Below are 14,227 nucleotides of genomic sequence, written 5' to 3'. Positions count from 1 at the left end.
GGCTGGACTATGTGTTTGACATCCAGTTAAAAATCTACAATCCTTGGCTTTAACAAATATTTATTGTTCTAAATCTCTTTCCCCATGTTCACCTGGAGGCGTTGTTCCAGGTCAGTCCTGTCTGACTCTTGGTGACCCAATTGGAGGTTTTCTTGGCAGAGATATCGGAGTGGTTTGCCATTTCCTTCTCCAATTCATTTTCCAGAGAAGGAAACTGAGGCAAACAGGATTAAGTGATTTGCCCAGGGTCACACAGCTAGTAAGTGTCTGAGGCTGGATTTGAACTGAGGTCTTCTTGACTACAGGTCCTTTGGTCTATCCGATGCACCTCCTAGCTGCCCCAGATATTTATTGTTATAAATCTCCTTCTTCATGATCACAGGGGTTACCACTCCAGTCTCCCCCCTTCCTCTTGACAAGTGTAATGAAGGCAACACAGCCTGGTACAGTGGGAAGGGCACTGATTCCAACTCTAATTCTGTGTGACCCAGTCCAAGGTCCTTAACTTCCTTGTGACTCAGTTTCCTCATCTTTAATGGGCTAGATGATCCCTGGGGTTCCTTTGGGGCTCTGATCTCTCACTTCCTAGTCAGTCTCCCTGTCTTGACTCTCCTCTCTTTTCCCATTTATCTTCCCGACAGCTGCCAAGATCATTCTCTGCCTGGCATCTGAGGACTCCACCCCCATTCTGGCTCCCATCTATCTTTTCAGCCTTGTTTTATTACTCCTCTTCATGCACGCCATGTTCCAGCTAAACTGCCTGTTCTCTGAACTTGACATCCCATCTCCCCCCTCGGTGCCTCTCACATGGGATCCCATCTGGTGTGGTGGCCAGGATCACCTCCTGTGTCTTCTCTGTTTCCTTCAAGGCCCCCATGCCACCTTCTGCAGCCACTGGAGCCACCATTGTTCACCCATTACTTGGTGATTTATTCCCTACATGTCAGCTTATGTCTATGCTTACATATAATTTCCCTAATACAGGGCAAACACCTTGAGGGAAGGACGGTTTTATTATTTTTGTATTCTCGGCTCCCATCAGCTAGGTGTAGCAAGGTGGAAAGAATACTGCCCCTGGAGCCAGAAAAATCTGTTTGTTTTTTTTTTTTTTTGCTTTTTGGAGGGCAATTGTGGTTGTGAAGAATCTGGGTTTAAATCTAGTCTTCGACCCACCATGAACCTGTCTCTGAATCTTGTATCTCTCCAATGGAGTGGGATCTCCTTGAAGGCAGGGCTGGTGTTACTGGCTCTGAAGCCTCAGGCCTGATGGCTGGCCCACGATCACATGGATGGCAGAATTGGGATCTGGACCCCCATCTTCTGACTGCAAACCCAGATTTCTCCTGTCTCCAGACAAGTCCAAGATGTTCACCAGGATGCTGCAAACTCTCAATGCTTTAAGGTTCTTTGAATTTAGTCATTGAAGGGGAATCTGTCCTCCACGCAGAGTCCAACCCCCTCTTTGCCTGTATGAGCCCCCCTAAATTCATTAGCTGATGGCCAGTTTTCTGGATCCAAGCCTCTTTGAATTAGACCATAACGAATACAAGATATAGGCCAGCCTGGGGCCTCTATTAGAACCCTTTCCAGTTTGAGTGGGACCTGCCAGAGATTAGGTGGAGAACTCTGGAGAATCTCCAGTCCATCTGTCCATCCACCAATCAACAACATTAATTGTTAATAATAACAACTATTTCTAGAGCACATTAAGGTTTGCAAAGTACAAATATTAACTCACTATTATCATCCCAGAAGCAATTTTAAGTGAAATGACTTGTCCAGGGTCACACAGCTAGCAAGTTTATGAGGCCGGATTTAAACCCTGGTCTTTCTGACTCCAAGTCGAGCACTAAGATGGTGGGAATATAAAGATGGAAAAAGAAAAAAGAAACAGTCCTTGCCCTCAGGGAGTTTACTTCCTATTATGGAAATGACATGTAATCATATAGGAAATTATATGTAAACATAGTCTATATATAGATGCAAAATATATACAGACTAAATTACTAGGTAATAGAGGGAGGGAGGCATGTAGAGCCTAGTGGGCTAGGTGGAGGAGGTTGGGCTTAAACAGCTTTGAAGGAGGCTAAAAAGGGGCCACTGGGGATCCAGTGCATTCCAGGCTCTCAGGCCAATCTTGACGGAAGGCCAACAGGCAGGGAAAGGATCATCATGTGTGAGGGGCAGAAAGCAGGCCTGCTGGGACTGATACTGAAGGGTGATTAGACTTGAGAGGGCTTCAGTGGTAGAGACAGAACCTCAGAACACAAATGTCTCCATTTCTGGGTTTGTCCATTTCAGAGGGGAAGTTCTCTGAGAGCAGATAATGTCTGGGGCCTGCTGCATCTGGGTCTGAGAAAATGCTTCTCCAGTTAATTGGATTAGAGGGTAAGGGATTAAAAATGAGACAAAAGGAAATAGGTTATCTGTACCTACTGTGCCCAGGGGTCCTGCTTCTTTAGAAAAGTCTCTCTAGCCCATCTTCCCCCATCCCACTACATTTAGTAGTATTTTCTTCCTTTCCAAACAAGGAAGCAGATAGGTGCTCTAGGACTTGGGAAACTCCAGAAGAGGGTTTTTTTTTTTTTTTTTTTGCTGGGCAAGGCAGGGCATTTGGGGTTAAGTGACTTGCCCAAGGTCACACAGCTAGTTAAGTGTCTGAGGCCAAATTTGAACTCAGGTCCTTCTGACTTCAGGGCAGCTGCTCTATTCATTGGCCACCTTGTTGCCCCCAAGAGTTGGGTTTGAATCCTGTCTTACTCATTAGTTTGCTAGCTTTGTTACCCTAGGCAAGCAGATTAAATTCAGTTCAAATTAACTCAATGAACGTGTATAAATATGTGTGCCAAGCCCTGGAGAGATAAAATTAGGCAAGAGTCAGTCCCTGCCCTCAGAGAACTTACAATCTAGTGGGTAACAACATGCAAATATATACAAAACACGCTATAAACAGAATAAATAGGAAAAAATTAAGAGGAGTTGGGAAAGGTTTCCTGTGCAAGGGGGAATTTTAGCTGGCAGTTAAAGAAAGCCAGGGGGTCAGTAATTAATTTTGCCGTCTGTAAACTTCGGCTATCGCCCTACTGGCTGGCTGTGAAGATCACGAGGTATAATAGATATTAGCTGTACAATTATTGGCTCTTCCTAATTTTATTTGTACAATTGAATACCCTCCTCTCCCGAGCACTCTGATCCAGCGGCTGGGGTCTCAGCTACTCTCAAATGAGACACTGCATCTCTTAGCTCCGGCCGTTTTTCCTGTCTGTCCCCCAGGGCTCTCCCCTCTTCATTTCCTCAGTCTGGCTTCCTTCAGGTTCCAGCTCCAATTCCGCCTTTCCCGATCTCCGTAATTCTGCTGGCTTCCTCGGGGATGATCTCCAATGGATCCTGTCTCTGCACATAGCTTATGCCTGCTTTTTACCTACCTGTCCCTTTAGACTGCAAGATCCTCGAAAACAGGAATCTTTCTATATTTAGCACTTAGTGGGTTCTTAATAAATGTTCACTGACCTGTGGTGGGATCAGGGGATGTAAAGAAAAAATAAAATCCCAGCGAACCAGCCCCAGCCCTCAAGAACCTCCCATTTTTTTTTAGGAGGGACAAATGGGTACATACAAGATACTTTTTGGTCGGGAGGATCACGGAAGGACTCCTGCAAAAGACGGCGCGTGGGCCAAGTCTCAGGGAGGCTAGGGAGTCTAAAAACCGGGGAGCAGGCATGAGGGACTGACTGAGCAAAGGTTGGGGGACTAGAGATGAGATATCCTGGGACAGATGTAAGGGGGCGGGGAGGGACGCAGCCGGGAAGGGGGAGGCTCCAGGTCTGGGGTGGGGGTGCTCCCTCCAGTAGTCTGCTCCTCCCCTCCCCGCCGTCCCCCTACCCCGCCTCGGCTGCAGCAACCCAGGGGCCAACGGAACCCTCAGAAGTCCCCGCAGCCCTCGGCGGCGGCGCAGGCGTGCTGCCTGCTGCACACTCGTGACCCGACCACCAAACCCAGCAATGGGAAGCCAGTAGCTGCGCCCGCCCGCCCGGTGCATTCCGGGCTCTCTCTCCCGCTGCAGCCTCAGCCTCCGCCCCCGCCCGGCCACCTTCGCCCCCACACCCCCCCCTACCCGTCGGCGCCCCTCCCCGCCCCGCACCGCTCTCTGCCCCCGCCCCCGCCCTTCCCGGCCGAGCCTCCCAGCTCCGAACGCGATCGGCAACAATGTTTACGTTCCGGGGATTATGACGTCGCCGCCCTCCTCCTCCCCCCCTCCCCAGTGAAAATGGTTTCCTAGGACTTTGCAAAACGGATCTCCCTAAAGTGTTGGTGCAAAAAACTTTGTAGATCTCGGCTGGGGCTTTTTTTTTTTTTGGCTTCTTTTTCTTTCAGATTCTGTTTTTGTTTTGTTTCCTTCGGTCCTTCTTCCTTCCCCCTCGGGGCCAAAATGCAGGGGGCAGGAGTGTTGCCAATTAATTGGTGAACTCTCCCAAAAAAATGGAGGCAGAGAAAGGCTCTGGACGAAGATTGGTGTGTAGCTGTTTTTTTTTAATCTGTGTCTGTATATTATAGATCTCTAATTTTTCCTCCTCCTCCCCCCTCTCCTCCCCTGCGTTCTCTTTCCTTTCCGTGTGTTGAAGAGGACCGGAAAAGAAATAATAAATTGCATGCAAAAGGAAGCAGGCAGTTTACTCTTGGCCCCCCAGCTCAGACACTTAGATGGGGGGGGCAGCTGGGGGAGGTGGCTGCCTGAGTGGGAACGGGGTGTGGGGGGCGATCGCTTGGGGATTAGGACTCGCCAGCGTGGTGGTGATGGGGGGGTGTGTGTGGGAGGATTGTAGAGCTGGAGATGTGGGGAAAGGGGTGGGGGGATGTCCCTCCACGCCGCGTGCGTGTGTATGTGTGTGTGTGGGGGGGGATGAGCAGCGGATGGAGGCAGCTGCTGGTGTGTTTGGGGTCCCCAGTGGGAGCTTTGTGAACGGCCGGCCACCTTTCTCCCGTCCCCGCTCTCCCCCCCACCCCCATTCTTCGAGCGGGCGCAGGGCGAGCTCAATGTGCAGCTGCTGCCCGGCTCCCCCGGAGGCCCTTGGGGGCACCTCGCTTCCCCATACCCAGGTCTTCCTTTCTTCCACCCGGGTCCAGCGCCCAGTGAGCCACCGCCACCCGCTGCTACCGGGCCAGGCTTTGCAAGCTCTCAGGGCCTACACCCTCCCCCCCCCCCCCCCAAGCAGCCTACCTTCCCCAGGCCCCTCACCTCCAATCCCCCTCTCGGCGCCCCCCAGCCCAGTCCGGCTGGAGCGCTTGGCTTTCCCTTTCCCGGAGCTCCCTCTTAGTTTACATAACCCGGGCTTTGGCCCGCATCTTCCGCTGGTGGGGCGATATCGTAGGGTAGGGGGGCACCCCCAAAATAGTAGGGGTGTGGCCAACTGCCTGGGGGCCCCTTCGCTCTCGATTATCCGGCCGGGACTGGTAAGGAATAATTGTGGGAGAGCTTGCCCACTGGCTGGCTTAACGAGGGGGGAAAACCCCCTGGCCCCTACCCCAATTGTAAAAGTGACTTCGCCTGTTTTCTGATTGCGAGGGTCTGCCAGGGGTCGACTGTGTGGGTGCCCTGCGCCTGCACCTGCTCGGTGGGCCGGGTTGGTGCGGGCTGGCAGACCCAAGATGGGACACCCTAAATGCCCCCCGCAGTAACGCCTGCGGGGTCTCTGGCTTGGGTCCCCGCAGCGTTCGATCAACCGTCAGGGTTATGACGAGAACGAGGAGTCGTCGGACGTGGAGGAGATTGTGAGCGTCAGGGGTTTCAGCCTGGAGGAGAAATTACGCAGCCACCACTACCAGGGGGACTTCGTGCGCGCCATGGACGGGAAAGGTGAGCCTGGCCCAGCCTTGTCTACCTCTCCCATTTATTCTGCCCATCTTTGCTTGGCACCCAGGGATCCCGGGCCGGCTGCGAGTTGAGCAGCCCAGGCCAGCCCAGAACATCCCAGTCGGCGGTGCGCGCACGTGGGAAAGCTGTGGCTGGTTCGTATTTCGCGCTCCTGTCCCCCATTCCAGGGGATCCGGTGACGAAATGAGGCTGAGCCATGGGGGGGGGGGGGGGGGGGGGTGGGCTGGGGGGAAGGGTGAAGGCCAGGGTTAGGGGTGGGTAGCCCAGTGGGGCCTAGGCCAGTTCTGTGCCTGTCACCCGGTCACCCTGGTGCCCTGGTTCCGAGCTTTGGGGGGAGGGGGATGTGCGCCTGGGACCAGGCCGTCTAGTCCGCTTAGTTCGGCCGTCTCCTCTGCCGCTCTCCTGCGGGCTCCCCTGGCCGGCTGGTGCAATCCTGGCTTCGCCCTCAACCCAGAGCGCTCTCCGGCCCGCACTCCCTTCTTCCTCCTTTTTGCCTTTTTGCCCATCGGCAGCCCTTTTCTCCTTTCCAGCCCGAGATCCTAGGGGAAGTAGGTCTCCTTCCCTAAAAGGGTAAGAGAGGGCTAGCCTGGCTTTGTGGGTTTTTCTCCGGCCTCCGCACCTGAGCCTGGTTGCCTGGTCGCCTGGTAGCCGCTCCAGGCCGGGACAGCTCCCTGCTCTGGAGGCTGACGCCTTGTGCGCCGCTCAGCTGGCCCGGGACTGTTCTGGTAGAGCTCAGCCCGCCAGGAGCCCAACTGCTGAGACTCAGGCTGCCTTATCTCGCGCATTTTTAAGGGGAAATCTATGCCCTTACACCCCCAATTTATATCATTTTGGCGTTTCCTTTCTGGCTTGATTTTACCCCCTTTCTATCAAAAAAGCCTTTTTATTTTATTCAGATGCCCTCGATTACATTTTATTTGGTCTCCTCTCTTTTAAACTAAGTCATACGACCTTAATTGCTGGGATGTATGCACGATTCAGCCTCCCTGTCCATTCCGGCTAAGGCAGAACTTCATTTTGCATTTGTCTTTAGTTTAGAAGTTGTGTGCCGAGCCCCGGGGGCTGGGCCTAAGAATTTGGGATTGGAAGGAATTTCTTCCTTAGCCTTCCTGCCCTTTAACGTTAGTTCGTCACCCTCCCCAACTTTAGCTTGGGGAGAAACTTAAAAAAAAAAAAAAGGAGCGCTTCCCTTCCTGCTTTCACGGGAGGATCTCCTAGCACCTTAGGAGTTTCTTTGAGAAAGACGGAGAAGGGCTGGTCTGGCGTCTCGGAATTGCCGACCTGGGGTGTTGGGGGTGGGAGAGGATTCTTTAGCTGGCGCCACTGAGATCTCTTCCTTAAGTCTCTGGAGTTTTCTTTCTGGACCTGCGGAAGCCATGACCTTGAGTAGAGGGGAAAGCTCTTTCATTCTAGGTGGGGTGCTGAATCCGAAAAGAGAAACTCGGGGGCAAGGCAGTGACTTGCCCCAGGTCATTGGGTATTTAATCTTCTGACTCCGAATCCTGACTTCTTGCTACCCTTTGCTTTCAGTTTTTAAAGTTTTGTACAGTTCTTCTTGAATACTGAATATTTGAGCCGTTGGGCTCTGAAAATGGCCACCCTTAATTCTTTGCTAGTTCTAGGTTTTCTCTTCAACCTCTCCCCCAAAGTGGGTTTGTGTGGAGTTTTGGGTGATGTGCCCCCAAGGAAACTGCCTTTGGGAGAGTTAGGGGGAGGGGAGAATGAGTGTCCCTGTCCTAGGCCTGAGTCTTAGCTAAAACCTCTTCCATCTCACTGCACTCCCGGGCCTCTGAACCAGAGAAAAGGGCTTATTCATCCGTCCCTAGAGCTGGGATGACCGGAGTGACATTTGCCTTGTGGGGATGGGAGTGTGTGTCAGAGGGTGGGGGTGGAATCCTGAACCTATCTCTTGGATCTCCAGTAATGTCTCTTATCCCCATCTCCCAGAATTGTATCTGAGTCCGGCTGTGGGGCTTGGAGGAGGGCAGAAGTTGAAGTGATTTTTGTGTGAATACCCCACAGCCTTTTTAGGGACAATTAGGAAAAATGAATGCAAAGTCCTGTTCCCTGAGATTTGAGGAGGGGAAGAAATTGTGTATCTGGTTCTAGAATATATAAACCAAAGATCAGCCTCAGGATGAGGGGGACAGGGCTGCCACCTGTGAGTTTTTAAAGATTTAATTGAGACATCTCTGTTCCTCTCCCCAGCTGTTTCAGCTCCCCCTTCCCCCCCCCCCAAATAAAAAAGCTTAGCTAATTCTCTAGGTAAAGGAAATATGTGATCGATGTAGCAGAATCGTCACTGTCAAGACAACCGTATTGTACCTAAACTCCCTGGTTATTTTGGCACCAAATACATAGTTTCCAGGGAAACAGCTCTCTTCCCCTCCCCTTCACTATGCAGGCAATTACAATAAGGCCTTCACAAATCTGTGGCTACAATAGGAGCCCTCCAAGTTTTCCTATTCTGCTGTTCATCCAGGTGTCCGGAAGGGATGGGGAGGGTTGCCTCCCTTGAGTCGTGCCTGAGTCTGGGGCTCCACCCCGGATACTGGCCACAGCTCCAGGTTCCAGGTTCAGCCTAAGCCAGGCTCCCTTCCACACCCTTATCCTCTCTGTGCCCCCAAAGAAAAAAACAAACCCCAAACCTCAGGGTGTTTTTTGACAAGTTCTGACCAGTGGGCTTAGGAATGATCGAGTAGGAAGAGGGGCAGTCTGGGCTCTGCTTCTCTGGGGTTGTTTCTTCAGGCAACAGCCATCTCCCCTCCCTGATGCCACATGCTTTGGCTTATTTATTATTCAGCTGAGAAATAGGCTTGGAGCTGAAAGGGACCTTAATGGTTCTCAGGAGTGTAGATTTTAGATTGAGAAGGGACCTTACAACAGTCCTGGAAGGTAGATGCCAATCATTATCCCCATTTTACAGATAAGGAAACTGAGAGAGACAGAGATTAAGTCACTTTGCCCAGGGTCACAGAGCAAAGTTTCTTTGGTGGGGTTTGAACTTGGGTCTTCCTTCCTGACTCCAGGCCCATTGATCTAACCACTGTGACACCTAACTGCCTTTCTTAAAGGCTGTTGTGTACTAAGTGCTGTGGTGGGTCCTTGGGCTGCTAATACAAAATGAAAAAGAATCCTTAGTCTCAAGAAACTTGCATCCTCCAGGGGGAATGTAACCTGTCAACCGAGAATTATGAGGAGGAAGGAGAGAGCCCTAAGGATTATGGGGATTGGGAAGGGCTTGCAGTAGGAAGTAGCTCATAAATTCTGCCTTGAAGGAATCTAGGGATTATAAGAGGCAGATGTGAACAGGGGGTGCATTATTTTCATCATGGGGACCAGCCCTGCTAGAGATAACCATCTAGTCTAACTGCCTTCTTTCACAAAACAAAGAGGAAACTGAGGCTCCTGGAGGCCTAGCAGCAGGAATTTTACTGGGGGTAAATGGCAGAATGGGAATTTCCTTCATTCCTTTGTGTATTGATTGATTTGCTTTAATCCAAATGTTCAGATTTCAACTTTGAGTACGTACAGAGAGAAGCCCTCAGAGTGCCTCTGGTCTTCCCAAATCCCGATGGACTAGGAATTAAGTAAGTCGATGTCGTTATGTGTTTTCCCCCTCCCTCTGCATCTTCCTGGCAGCCAAGTTTTCTGACAGTGGGTGAAAGGAGTGAAGAGGGTCAGCCCTTTTGAAGAGGAACTGGCCCAAGCTCATGAATGACCCTTAGCTATATTTTCTTCAGTACTGTTTAATTCGAGTCCTCTCCCTTAGACCCCCTTACATGCTATCTATTTTCTATGTTCCTATATGAATTGCAAGCTGCTGGAAGGCCTAGACTGGCTGGTGTTTGACTTTGCATTTATCCCCAGTGGTCCCTTTTAGGTAGGCTTCCTAGGAGTAGATAATCCTAGAATAAGACTTCCTAGGACAGAAACAGATCCAGAGTCCAAATCGGGAGGTTGGCAGAAGACTACTTTCCAGATGAGGGCCTCCTGGTACTGTGTTCGTGGTCTGCAAGCCCCCTTGCATCCCCCTTCTCTCTCCTCTATGGATTCTGGGTTTACCTTTCTCTTTCTGGGCTTGTTTGCTAGGGGGCTTCTATTCCCTTCTCCCTCCTTCAATGTGCCTCCTCCCCCCCCCCCTTTACATTCTTTCACGTTGAGATCTGTCAAAACCCAGAAAGAGAGAGAGGGAGGGAGGTGAGAGCAGCTGGATGGCTAGGCTGGGAAAAGTGGAGGCTGGAAGAACTGGTTTCTGCCTTTGGGGAGGGAACAGAGAGAGGAGGAGGCTCCTATCCCATCACTCATGTCTCTTGTGTCCGGTATCCAAAGGACTCTGAGCTCTTATCTTTAATTCTGTGAAGCTGGACTGAAATCATCTGTGGCATTATTAATTCATGGTTAGTAGGGGCAGCTTTTTAACACTCTACCCTGTCTCCGTGATGCTAACTTGCATTGGTAGGGGGAATTTCCTCATTCAGGAGGGAGTTCCCTGTGCCAGTTCCTTACAGCTGTCTAATTAATACTGCCACAGCCATTATGGTGAATGATGCCAAATCCCTTTGAAGATTTACATTCCCCCCTACCCACCAAAACCTCTCTGGCCCAGCAAGCGGCCCCGGTGGGAATTGGGGGATGGGAGTGAGGAGAGGAAGTCCTAGGGGGAGAAATACAGACAAGAGGTCTGTGGATCCCCAAGGGAAGTCAGGTATTTGAGGGCCCTCCCCTCCCCCCTTACATCTGCCTCTGATCCAGATACTACTTTGTGGCTTCAGTCAGTGAATCGGTCAACAAGCCTTTATTAAGGGCTTGCTGTTTACCAAGTACTGGGCTCAAAGTCAAACACCCACACAGATAGACAGTCTCTCTTTTCATAGCTTACATTTGAAGGAGAGACACCATATACTTACATAAGTATATATAAGACAGACACAGTATAACCTGGCAGAGAGTCAAGGGGGGTAGTGGGGAAGGCCTTCTCAGGAATTGGTGGTTCAATTCAATAAACATTTATTAAGTTGCCTTTATGTGCCAGACATTGTGCTGAGCTCTGGGGATATTCAGAGAGGTAAAAGACAGTCTTTGCCCTCAGGGAGCTTAAATCTAAATTAGGGTTCAGCTGAATCTTGAAGGGAACAAGGAATTCCAAGAGGTGGAGGTGAGTAATGAGAGCATTCCAGGCAGGGGGCACAGCTGGTGCAAAGACACTGCAGTGGGAGATGGGAGTATCATGTATGAGAAGTCAGGCCTTCCAAGTGTCCTTCTGCAATCTAAGTCAGAGATTCTCAAACTATAAATTTTCCAAAGGTCCTTGAGGCCAAACTCTTTTCATAATAATATTTCTAATATAGAAAATATCGGGAGATATTAAGCTGCATAAACAGATGTTCTTTAGGAGGTTTCCTGTACTGTTTGAGCATGTAAAGGAGAGTCACAAGACCCCCCCAAAATTTGAGAACCACTGCCCTAGATCTGTGATGCTATGATTCCTGTCTTCTCCCTCCTTTTTCAGCTGTGGGACAGGGGTGGGAAATCTGTATCTTTTCTTCTGGATTTGGCCATAGCAGATCAGGTAGTTGATGGGAGAGGGGAGAGAGCAGCCCAGGCATGGACTGTCTGTAAAAGAGAGAAGTGGAGGGTGCTAGCAGAAGGAAGGAAGCGGCTTAGGCCCCTGAATTCATGGCCTTCTGGTCCGAACCTAGTTGTTGGGAAAATTGTTTCCTCCCAAACTCTACTGTTTCCTACCAAACTATACATGTGCCCAGGTTAGACCCCACCTGGATTATTGTGTTCAGTGCTGGGTACCCTCAGGGTTTAAGAAGGACATTGACAAAGAGGACAGTGTCCAGAGAAGGGCACCCAGGATGATGAAGGGTCCCATGTCATAGAGCATAAATTGGAGGAATTATAGGTGTTTAACCTAGAAAAGACTTAGGGTAGGAGGGGCTGTTTTTGTAGTCAGTACCTGGGTTTGAAAAATGGTTCTGCCTTTTACTAACCTAGTGACCTTGGGCAAATCCTCACCTGTCTGGGCCTCTGTTTCCTTATCTGTAAAATCAGGAAATTGGACAAAATGGCCTCTGAGCTCTCTTTGAGCTTAGATCTCTGGTCTTATGACCTGCCTCTGATACTACCTGTGTGACCTTTGGGCAAATCACATGATCTGCATTTCCTCATTTGAAAATTGAGGACATTGGAATAGATTGTTGGTATCAAACTCAAAGAGAAATAGGATCACTAATCTGGACATAAGTATCTCAATCCATCCATATTGACTTAGAAAACCACATATTGATATTGTCTATATTCTCTCATATTTTAAAATTTATTTTGTTAAATAACTCACAATTACATTTTGACCTGGTTACTGGCACTCCGGAATGCTCAGACTACAAGACTTGGGAGTGCTCTTCAAGCTCTCGATCTATGATGATGTAAGATCTCAAGTCATGCCATAGTGGACTGTTGAGTAGAGTATCTGAGAACTGAAGGGATTTATCTGGAAGCAATGGGTAGAAAATGCCAGGATGCCCATTTTAGTCTAGACTTGAGGAAGAGCTGCCTAAAAATGAGAACATTCTATCTACAAGTACAATGAATGGGTTGCCTTGGGAGAGCATGTGTTTCTCCCTTGTTGGAGATCTCTGGGTAGAAGTGGGATGGCCACTTGTTGGGTGGGGATTCCTTTCAGGTATGAGCTGGAGTTCAAGGGCCCTCGAGGTTCCTTCTTGCTCTGAAACTCTGTGATTCCTGGGCTTTCTTTACTTAATTTCCTTACCTGGTATCTTTTGCCACCCCCAGGATGCCTGACCCTGACTTTACTGTCCGAGATGTCAAACTCCTAGTGGGTAAGTTGCTTGGATTTTCCTTTTTCTGCCCTAGAGATAAAAAGCCCTGGGTGTGTTGGGGAGGCAGGAGGGGGGGGGGGGCGCCCTGGGAGATGGTGGGGAAAGAGCAGGAGATTGAAGGGAATGGCCCCTGGTCCTGGGATTGTTGCTGCCATCTTTCTCCAGCTTGGTGAGGGCTCTGACACCAACCCCAGGAGAAATAAAGCTAGAGTGTGGAGGTTGGCAGACTTCATTTCAGTGCCCAGCAGAGTAATAGGAAGACACAGAAGTCAGAGCTGGGAGGGACCCTTAGAACCGAGAGTATCAGGGTTCAGAGGCATCTTAGGACAGGAAGGGTTAGAAATAGGAGAGATCTTAAACTATGGAATAATCATCGTTGGGAGGATGATGTCAGGCCTGGGAGGGTATTAGAACAGAGAATGTCAGAGCTGGGAGGGGCCTTAGAACAGAGAAAACCAGGGCTTGGAAGGACCTTACTTAGAATGAAGAATGTCAGAGCTGGGGCAGCTAAGTGACAGTGAGTAAGAACACCAGACCAGAGTCCAGGAAGACCCGAATCGTTCCGGCCTCAGATACTTAACACCCACACAAAATAACTGGCCGTGTTACCTTGGGCAAGTTACTTAACCCCAGTTGCTTTAAAAAAAAAAAAAGAATGTCAGGGCTGGGAGGGACCTCAGAACAGGGGATATCAGGGCTGGGAGGGGCCTTAGAGCAGTTAGAGCTGTTCAATCATACACATTTTCCAAAGGAGGAAACAGCTACAGTTCTGGGACTAGAATCCAGCCCAAGATTTTTTCCTCTTTCTAGGATGTTCCAGCTCACCCACTTTGGGTCTTCTCAGGGCTTAGGTGCCCTGAATCTGTGCCCAATTCTTTAGGTCCCTGGGAAGGAGACTTTTTTCTCCAGGGAGGCTACACACTTTCCAGGCTCAGGGAGCTTGTCTCTCTTTTCCTCAATTTCCTCAACTGTGCCTACTCCTTGGATTGACTCAGTAGCTGTTCCCAACAGGACACTGACTTGGACTGAGGTTTTTGGCAAATCATGGTCTTTGCCTGGGTCCCCAGGGGGGGTCTCAGAGTATCATAGAAACTGATCCTTGGCCAACCAGAAGCAAATGGTTCAACAGAGAGGGGGGAGATGAAGGAGCATGAGTGTTCTGGATTATGGGAGTGTTATGGGAGTCCTGCTCCACCTACTCAGAAGTGTTCAGGAGTTGTGTGTTATACTTTGGCATGCAGATCTGGCTTAATTAGAGAAGACTGGAAGAGATTGGTTTTTGAGCTTTGTCAAAGACCAGAGTTTTGTGGAATGACCAAGGACAAAGAGCCAGACATTTCAAGGGTGGAGGTGAAAGGGGAGGGGAGTTTTCCTAAAGGACTAAGGGCATCAGAAGACAGTCATGCCCATACCTTAATGACTTTACTTGAAAGGGTGTACAATGGAATCATCTTTTAAAATTCCTTCCTTCCTTCCTTCCTTCCTTCCTTCCTTCCTTCCTTCCTTC

The 14,227-nt window shown here is 49.8% G+C and overlaps 1 protein-coding gene across 2 annotated transcripts in view; it reads left to right on the top strand.

Annotated features, from left to right (window-relative positions):
- Nucleotides 1-4,180: 4,180 nt before the first annotated feature.
- KDM2B (lysine demethylase 2B) overlaps nt 4,181-14,227 on the top strand; it is a 138,298-nt gene continuing 128,251 nt past the window's right edge. For both annotated transcript variants that reach the window (XM_069081586.1, XM_069081585.1), the window contains exons 1-4: nt 4,181-4,512; nt 5,710-5,854; nt 9,384-9,462; nt 12,674-12,720. In XM_069081586.1, coding sequence (XP_068937687.1) covers nt 4,480-4,512; nt 5,710-5,854; nt 9,384-9,462; nt 12,674-12,720 — 304 coding nt within the window. In that variant the 5' untranslated portion in view covers nt 4,181-4,479. The remainder of the gene's footprint in view (nt 4,513-5,709; nt 5,855-9,383; nt 9,463-12,673; nt 12,721-14,227) is intronic.

Source organism: Petaurus breviceps, unplaced genomic scaffold (genome assembly GCF_028583685.1).
Source record: "Petaurus breviceps papuanus isolate PSGF00001 unplaced genomic scaffold, PetGlider_PUasm1.0 99, whole genome shotgun sequence".
Classification (NCBI taxonomy): Eukaryota; Metazoa; Chordata; class Mammalia; order Diprotodontia; family Petauridae; genus Petaurus; species Petaurus breviceps.
This window is presented reverse-complemented; position numbering and strand designations above follow the sequence as displayed.